We start from the raw sequence: 9,603 nt of genomic DNA on the forward strand, positions 1-9,603 counted from the left end.
GCCATAAGCTCCATCAGCTGCCTGAAGTAATAGAGTGATAGTCCCTGCGCTAAGCGTACTGGGGAGTACAATACAAACCTAACACACATGTAACACAATCTCAAAAATAATTAACTCCTCTTCAAACTCATTACAGAAGAGTCTTCTCATGTAATCTATTATACAATACAAAGGGGAAATGTATCCTTTTGCCAGAACCTCAAGTGAAAAGCTGAAAAAAAATTATCCTTCTCTCTCTAAAAAGTAGAATCCAAGACTAGGATCATTTTCTCATTGTTTCTACTTTCAGCAACAGCAGAACATCAAATCTTCCTGACCGTATTCTGCACATAACCAAGTGGCAGAGCAATTTAACCCACTCCCATTGTCCAACTTAGCATTAAAGTCTGCTTGGGAAAGGCTCCATGCAAGATATACAGCCTTGGGAAAAGGTATGAGCATGCATATTTAGTCGCAAAGGGTTTTTCTTGGTTTTAATATTTTCTTGCATCTATTCCAATCTGTAACTTTTTTTCAGGTTCTTTATTTGCATTTCAAGAGCAACATAAAAACATAACAGAACATAGCATCAATCCAAACATAAAAACACAACCTTTTTCTTCCAGCTTTGCCAAAGGCCATGCTCGGGACTATTACTACTCAACACGCAAAAGAAATAAATTACAACTGCGAGGTTAAAAATTGCACAATTTCATGTTCGAGTGTTAGTTCTGGATGCAGAGAACATCTATTCAGATTGCCTATAAGCAAGTCAGCAGTTGTTTCTTTTGTACACGGTCCCATTTTTACTTGACTATACAAATCCTCTTAATTTTAGCAGCTCGTCTGGAAGTCTCATCTTGCCTGTTCCCCTGAAATTCATCTTCCCCCACTTCCTAAAGTGGGATTTGAAAAAAGTCACTGGAAACAATATCCCCAAAACATCCCCCTCAGCACTTTGGAAAGTCCTATCCACAACGCACACAAACCACGGGAGACTCTCCAAATACTTCAAAGCTTCAAGGCATACCAGGCTCCCTTTTAACTGAGAGCAACATTTAGTCAAAAGGCATCAGAGCTAATTTAACTCCAGCTCCACACAGTGAACAGTCACCAGTGGTACCTGGAGACAAGGAAGGAGCAGCAGAACAAGCCCTGAAGTTAAAAGCTGGGCTGGCTATCTGCACTCCCAGGTGGCCCACAACGATTTACAGGACAAGAGTTATTTTTAACTTGCAGACACCTCCCTGTCACTGCCAGTGGCTCCTGGGCACTTTGCCATACTAATAGAAGATGGTTCAAATGCTTCTGAATTGTTAGGAGAAGGGCTATTACCGAGCCGTGGTGCGCTGCAGATTTATTACAGAGCCTCCATATTAGTCCTGCACGTCTGAAATACCTGTGCTACCCTGGTGAGTAAACAATATCAGATAAATCTGGGTACTTCAACACTGTAATATCTAAACAGGATTATTTTTCGTGATTAAGCTATGTTCAATAGAACCAAGCTCAAGAACCGCTCAAAATTTAAACTGGGGTTTTGAAACGATTTTTAAGAACTGTTGGGTGGCTTTCAGAGTTATAAATCATATCACTTTCCTTGAAACAAATTAAACATTGCAACACAGAGACATTGAGCAGGGCACTTTACAAACTTGCAAAGCAAGTCCCACAAAAGCACACTCCGGTTTGCTGCCCGGCAGCTGGTCCTGCCAGCAGCTCACCTGCACCCACACAGGCCTTTCTAAAGAAAGAGTATTATGAACCTTATGGAGTTTTTCTACACCAGAACTTTTTATTACGTGCCAAACTAAATTGCAGCACGGTGCTCTGATCTGTCCAACGGCAATTTAAGCTCCTACAGACTTGTCCTGGTCAGTACAGATGGGGGTAAAGCACGCCCATCCACAGCATCCAACTCCAAACCCCACTTAGAAACAGCCACAATGCAGACAAGCCCCTGGGAGAAAGCCTGAGGTGGTAACTACCATGTCACAAAAGTCCTTTCAAAAGAGAAACTCATTAAAAACCAGGAGAAAAAAAGAAAACATACAGCCAAAATACGATTTTCTCCTCCCCAGCCAGCTTCTCATCCTCCCTTTTCTCCCTTCCAGTCCCCCAGCACATTGCCCTTCCCAGTAAACCCTCACAAATGCAAGCCGTTTCCTTCATACAAAGGAAATTTTTCCCCTCCTGTCAGTTCTTGTGGCTTTGCTACCGTCAGGCGCTCGGCGAGGCTGCTCCGCATCGGTTCGTGTCCCAAACCGATGAGCCAGTTCTTTTGTGGGGGAGGAAAAGCAATAATTACACACAACTTGCAAGGGCATGTGAGGAGGGGAATGAAAGTAGGTCAGAACTCACAACTCCTCAGCTTCGCTGAGGTTCACCAAATGCTTTCACTTACAGTCATTTTAAAAATACAATTAAAATAATAATAGCATGGCAAATGAAATGAGAGGCATGGTAGAATTCAGCTAGAACTTAGTTTGCCTTTCTGTCTCTCTCTTATATACAGATAATGTCATTTGCGTGGTGACAAGCAGCAAAAGGACCTGAACCAGCAGAAAGTGAAGCCCATGAGACATGTCTCTATGCCAGGTGCTGTCTACTCTGATGCTCAGAAGTAGGTCCAGGAAAATCAAACCCCTAAAAAAAGGGCTTCTTTTTCCAAAAAAAGAACAACAGCAGTGATAAGTAAGAGATGGGAAAGGATATGCTGGAGATGTACATAATCAGTAAACTAATTATAAACTGTTTTTTAAAGTTTAAAAAAAAAAGTCTACACAAATCTTTACCCTTCTTACAGAATATCTCATTTTGCAACTGTCCTCGTTGAGAGGTGCCGTCCCCAAGCCGTAAATGCCGACTCAGTTTCGCTGACGCTCTCAACTCCAGCTGAAACCCGAAGGGCCAAACTTCCAGCACAGCTCGGCGTTCCCAGCGCACGTTTCGTAATTATTACAGGAGCTGTTGGCTGCCGCGCTCTTGCAAATCTGGTCTTTATTTAAGATTTGCCTGTATTCAAAGTTGCTCCAACTTCTCTCTCCATCAGTTTAAAAGCCAGTTTAGTCTCCAGTACTACAAGACTGCGTGTCTGATTTGGGGGCACGCTGTGCCAAATCCCCCCCCAAAAAAATGCTACAGACACACAGCGCCATGTGCTGAACCTAAATTGAAAGGTCAGAATTTCAAACCAGTTCCCGAATTACTCTAAGCATAACTTCACCCCAGCAGGCTCCGTGCCAAATCAAGTATTGTCCAGTTTCCCACAGCCACCACAAACACAGATCGGTGCCTCCTGACCAACCCTGCAGAAGATGCTCCCACCTGCCCAGCCGCAATGGAGGGCACAGCCTGTCCACTCTGCAACCCGGGAACCAAACCCTCAGTCACACTGCTGCAAAACTCCAGTCTTCATCGTTTCTTCATGGAACAGGTTGCCCAGAGAAGCTGTGGCTGCCCCCTCCCTCGCAGTGTTCAAGGCCAGGTTGGATGAGGCTTTGAGCAACCTGGTCTAGTGGAAGGTGTCCCTGCCCGTGGCAGGGGGGTTGGAATTAGATGATCTTTAAGGTCCCTTCCAACCCAAACCAGTCTATGATTCAGACACATCTTGGGTTCCTGATGTCTTTTCAGCACAAATTTTGCACTTGTTTAACAACACTGAAATGAATTTTCTCTTCTAGTTAAACCAGGTGCGCTATTGCAAATACACAAGACGTAACTTGCCCAAGTGGGTGATGGTTCTTCTAAAAACATGGATTTATATTGCTAAGGAGCTGCTTCGAAGAAAGTCTCCACTTTCACTCTAAAGGCTCAACCTTGAAAACTCACAAATGTTTAACACTTAAAAATCTGACCCTTCTAGCAAGGAATTTTTCTCTATTAATGACAGAAAAAGGGACAGTTAAGTATTTTTCTCACACTCCCATCTGTTCCTAACCTAAATATTCATTCTAAGAAAATACTAATCATAGAATCATAGAATGGTTTGGGTTGGAAAGGACCTTAAAGATCTTTGAATGTATTTGTACAAAGGCAACTGATCATTTCTACTGAAGCTGGGAAGCTGGATATAGAAACATGCTCATTAAGAGCTACGCTGTGGTTATTACTAAAACATCACAATAGTCCATCGGCTCAAGCATACACAACCTTGCATAACTGGAGTTGTTAGCATTTTTGTTGTAAATTCTGCTTTCAAAGGTTTGTAACTTGCCTGTAAAAAAAGTTACTATAGCCTGAAATTTGTTGCAAGCTCTCTGCCAAGGAAGAACTATGTTAAGATTAGAAAACTATGCATCCATTGGAGTTGGTAGCTCGTTTGGGGTTTTATCTATACAAGTGGGGTTTTTAAAAAAAAAAACAAACAAACAAACACCAAAAAACCCAGAACCCCAAAACTCAGCATGTTTGAAAATCATCTGGCTCCGAAAACATCACTAAAGGAATTAAATTCCTAAAAGTTAACTTATTTTTTTTTAATTCACGAAGCTGCAATTGCAAAATATGGCAGATAAGCCTGAAATGTACAATTATTTGTGTTACTTTGCAAAACAGTTGCCATGCTGACACATTACCAACTCCCAGTCTCTCATCAACACCAACTGTAACACCCCCACCCATGCCCAATTAGTCTGCAGCTCAAGACCATGCCTCTGCTAAAGGGCTGCAGATTTTAAACGCAGAATGGACATATTAAGACTGATTTAATCTGGCTGCTTGTACAATTCCCCAGAATCTCAGCTAGCAGTTCCTGTACTGGGCCAAACAACTTACTGAACCGCATCTCTGAAAGGGCATCCAGCCCTCACCCGAAGCTGTGGGGATGTCACATTCCTCCATAATGGGCTCTGATAATTGCCCTTCCTTAAAAAAAAACAACAACCCACCCTCCGATTTAACTAATCAGTTTGAATTGTTAATCATAATTTACAGATATCAAAGCCCCTGCTATTGTTAAAAAAAAAAAAGGTAACAAGGCAGCCTTGGGTGAACTTTTTGCTTTTTTTTTCCTAGTAAATTGGAAGCAGCATCCTGGTGCTTCTCCACCGCCTCTGCCCCAGGAAGGTGACCACTGTGCGGGGTCCCACCAGCCCTGCACCTCGCAGCAGGGTGGCACCAGCATGGAGACGACCTGTGGGGGCACCCCAGGATGGGGATCATGCTGCTCCCCGTGGGACAGGGGACATCCCACCACTGCAGCATCCCTCCTCCACATGCTGCAGCCCTGCCTGTGCCCTGGGAGCCCAAGAAGCACCTCACAAGACCCCACATCCCAACCCAGGCAGGTCGTGGTGGCTAACGAAGGATGTCTGAGTGGACTGTGCTAACCACTGTGACCACAGGTGACGGTGAACCTTTCAGCACTGGCAATATTTTTGCAAAAATGAAGGTATGTTGCTCATATTATGCAACATTTTTACAAAAAGGAAGGTATTGCTCTGGGTACAGCACTGAATGTGTTTGTATTTGTATGTTGTTTAGTGCCAGCAAATAGCTGTGACTGAGTTAAAACCCAAATGACAACTCGATACTCACCTCAGAGCCCACCATAAGCACACATCACCCATTAAAGAAGGTCTCTTGCCTTCACTGCTGCTCCTAGGAACCTCCCAAACACACGCTTAAGGCCAGTTTGAACTACTGTGTTTTTCACAGGACACAGAATTAGGCTGTCCCTTGTGAAAAGCTTAAATTAGTCATTTGAAATTTGACCTAAATTAAAAGAACTGAAACACGTTGTTACTGCACCAGGCGAGGGCTCTGAGTGGGTGCTCCAAGGACAACGTCAAGGCACTGCATGTGGGGAAGAGACTAAATTAGCTACCCAGCAGAACGATAACACACAGCTTGGGCAAGGGAAGGTCAAGGGAGAGCTTGCTATTTATCAAATATATGTCTAAACTAATTATCCAGTTCACAAAGTAACCCTTCAACCTATGTGTGCGGTCAGGGCCCTTTTGAAATGTTGGCTATCATCAAAGGCCTTCATAGCCAGGGTACACAGAAAGAGAATGGCTGCTTTGTACACACTGGGGTAGATTTATTTCTAAATATTTAAAAGCAGAAAGTCTTTATAATCCCTAGGATAAAAAACATAGATGTAAACACTTGATGGAAGATATAATTTGATAGTTGACAGCCCCCCAACTAACTCCTACAGGTCTTGACACTGCCTAACAGCCTCAGATTTTACCATCACTGCTTAAGGAAGAAAGCACCACAACCACTAACAACCCTACTCAAGATCCAGCCCTCAGTGAGCACCCACGATATCAATATTGATATTATAATTTACAATGGCTCAAGATATCATCCTCAGTGTCAACTTTCCTATGTACCAGAGTAATATCCAATGGTCACAGGTGAGATTCAGAGCTCAATGAGTCCAGTGTTTTACAAAAGCACCTGAGAGAAGCGTGCTACCAAAGAGATCAGATTGACTGCGATGACCAAAAGTGAAGTACCTCGATGCACAACAACGTCTTGCACATATATTGTTTGTGCTAAAGTACATACTTAACCAGATACTCTAAAGATAATGATTGCAAGTGTCCCTAAAGTTATGTTTAGCTAAGAGACAAGAGTATATTCTCTCTTACCATCAAAGGAATGAAAAGCCACAACCAAAATGATTCTATGATTCTAATCTCAATTCCTGTTAACGTTGCATACAGCTTTTTGAATATTCTGAGTCACTAAGACAATAAATAGTAAAAATAAAAGCACCTAACATCAAAAAAAAAAAAAGACAAAATTTAGGGGATGTCCATAAAGGAAGATGAAGGAACAGATCAACACGTGTCACGAAAGGTCATGGCCCTGTTGACCTTCTCAGCTGGTATGAAATGTCATAGCTCTAATGACTGCACAGTCAGCAGCCCGACTCAAAATTTACATTATTAGAGCACCTGACCCCCCAAATTAGCTGTGGCCAAAATGTTTGGCATTTACTAAATTAAAAAAAAAAAAAAAGAGTCTGCTTTATCTTTGAAGAGTTTTTCTGAAGGGTTTTCTGTTTTGTTTTCAGCCAAGAGAGCTTGTGGGTGGCAGTGATGGAACCCAGAGAAGGTGATTGTGTAAAAAGTTGGTATTTTTTTTAAAAGAGGTTTAAGAAAGTACATAAAGGAGGTTTTATTTCCCAAATCTCAGATATAAATCCCACACAGTTCCCCGTGTTCTGCAGCATAAAAGCTCTTATTATACCATTAACTTAGAAGCATGGGTTTTTTCTCCTTTCTGGTAATGATTCGAGTTCTCACATCTAAAATTGTTTCATGTCAGTAACATTCCCGCCCAGGGAAGAAGTTTTAAATCCTTTTTAATAATTTACACTTCAATAAAATCCAGATTCCACCCCCTGGATATTCACTGTGGAAGAAACATATTTTTAAACTGTGCTTTTTAAAACAATAAAAGCTACTCTTTCCCTGAAAAGCTGAAAAATTGTCACGTATCCTTCAAAAAAATATTACTCTTCTCCCTGTAAAATACTCCACCAGTTATGCAATCACATTCTTTCTGAGTTAACCCCAAAACTAGGGGACCTCACTACAAGCAGCTGATCTGAAACTAGAATTATTCGTTATTTTGTCATTCCTCTGAAAAGCCAAAAAGGCACCAGATGTGCAATTAACAAATCATACAGTAAGTGGTGATGAGAGTTGGGCGCTTTTTTAATGTCGAGTTACCTTCAAAAGAAAAAAAAAACAACCACAAAAATCTTTGCTATCAACAATCTCTATGGCTGATAGATGACAATACTGTCGTACTTTGTTAATTCTCTTCAGGAATGCTTGCTAGGCAGGAGGGCTCATCGTCTCTAAATAGTTCATCCCCTGCCATCAATAAAAATGTACTTGGAACGGATTCTAAAAATGTGTTAGCTGGTGACGTCTATTTTTAGAGGCAGTGGATAGAAACAAATAAGTTTTGCATGAAAATGTATTAAATAAAAACAAAGTTGTATCCGTGGACATGAGTAGTTGAATGTGTAAAGGCCAAATTCTCTCCAGCAAGCTTGCCAGATCAGAAATGCTCTATGGACTATTATATTGGTTTGACAGTTGAGTTATTAAAAATGTAATCACTCCTCGAAGGACAGGTAAAACCTTATGAACCTCACTTTCCCCCTAAGGTGCTCAGACAGCAGGAAAGATCTCACACAATACAGCAAAATCATTCTTAAATACAATCAGCTCACAACAATTAAAAAAAAAGCAGACTCTCCTTCGTTCTTTAGAGAAGAAAACCACTCTGCAAAGCTCAATGAATGAATGTACCTACAAGAATGTACCAACAGGTGCAGGCTCAAAATAGGAGATTTTATCAAAACGTCTCTTCCAATGTAAAGGTTTCAATTAGCCTTTGCTCTCACAGTAATAACCTGCAGTCCTTGCTATTCAGATCTCAACCTTTCAGAACGTGCAATCCAGACACTGTACCGACTGTTCTGGGATATTAACGACAATAGGGAAATATATTCTAAGTACAAACACCAATAAAGCTGCAACACCATTTTTGCAGAGTGCCTGGCAAAATTAAACATTCAGGTCACACGATTAAAAACCATTGGGATTTCTTTTTCTCTGAACGTCTCAGGTTAAGAGAAGCACAAAGACATGCAGCTATACAGCATTTCATTTCTTGAGACAGCAACATGTAACACGTATGTAGGTGGAACAGACTGGTTGCCTTAAAGACCCATTCCTGAAAACTTTCAGCCATACACTTTGGTTATACATTATGACAGTCCCAAGTGAAATCACTGACACCATTTCCCTGCATAAGATTAAATAAATACGTGCTTGCATGAACACAGCCCATGTGTGAGCAAGAAAAGTCAAAAACCATAACTCTTGAGGGCTAATCTGTTACTTGCCTTAGATTTACCAAAGCACATAAAGACGTTGACTTCTATTTCAGACGTTCAGGCATTTATAATTAACTTCTGTGGAACTAAGGACTGTAGAGTGATTTACCTTCAGGTTCCAGCGTGGCGTCTTCAACAACTAAATTAAACGAAGGTCGAGCCAGGGAAAGTCCGGCCATGGTGACCACCACCAGGCAGATAAGGCAACCCGAATCCCAGCTGACCATCTTTTTAGAGTAAATTCCTGGTCCATTTCCATATCTCCATGTGGACTTTAATCCCATCTGAACACCTCTAGAGAAGCATGGAGAGAAAGCAGTGCCTTCGGCCAGAGTAATGCCTCCTCCCTTGGAACGATGGCCCGCTGCTGTGGGGAGGAGAGAGATTTAACACTGTCAGCAAAAACATCTTAAAACCCAAACCAAAAAACTTCAGAAAGCCCGGAACAGAGCTGAGGTGAGAGGGAGGGGAGGAGGAGGATGGGAAAAATAGTTTTCCAGCTTCAAGAATATGTGAAAAGTGAGTGACTTTTCATTTTCTGTTAGCAGTTTCCATCATCACCTGAGGCGTAACCAAGTCCTCCTTGTTTTCACAAAATCACTTCTCAGCACGTATTTAGAGAGCTATTTTACTGACAGAAAAATATACAGTTTTTAAAAAACGAGAGGCACACACATGTGCAGGCATATAACCTGTAATGCTACAAAATTACCACAATTATACAAATTATATTCTTGTTATTGTTCGAAGGT

The 9,603-nt window shown here is 41.6% G+C and overlaps 1 protein-coding gene across 3 annotated transcripts in view; it reads right to left on the reverse strand.

Annotated features, from left to right (window-relative positions):
- FGFR2 (fibroblast growth factor receptor 2) overlaps positions 1-9,093 on the reverse strand; it is an 81,117-nt gene extending 72,024 nt beyond the window's left edge. For 2 of the 3 annotated variants that reach the window (XM_068400100.1, XM_068400101.1), the window contains exon 1: positions 8,961-9,078. In XM_068400100.1, the coding sequence (XP_068256201.1) occupies positions 8,961-9,078 (118 nt within the window). Of the gene's footprint in view, positions 1-8,960 lie in introns of all 3 variants that reach the window. The other variant, XM_068400102.1, reaches the window with a different exon arrangement.
- Positions 9,094-9,603: the final 510 nt, after the last annotated feature.

The sequence above is a fragment of the Nyctibius grandis genome, chromosome 4, assembly GCF_013368605.1.
Source record: "Nyctibius grandis isolate bNycGra1 chromosome 4, bNycGra1.pri, whole genome shotgun sequence".
Taxonomy (NCBI): domain Eukaryota; kingdom Metazoa; phylum Chordata; class Aves; order Nyctibiiformes; family Nyctibiidae; genus Nyctibius; species Nyctibius grandis.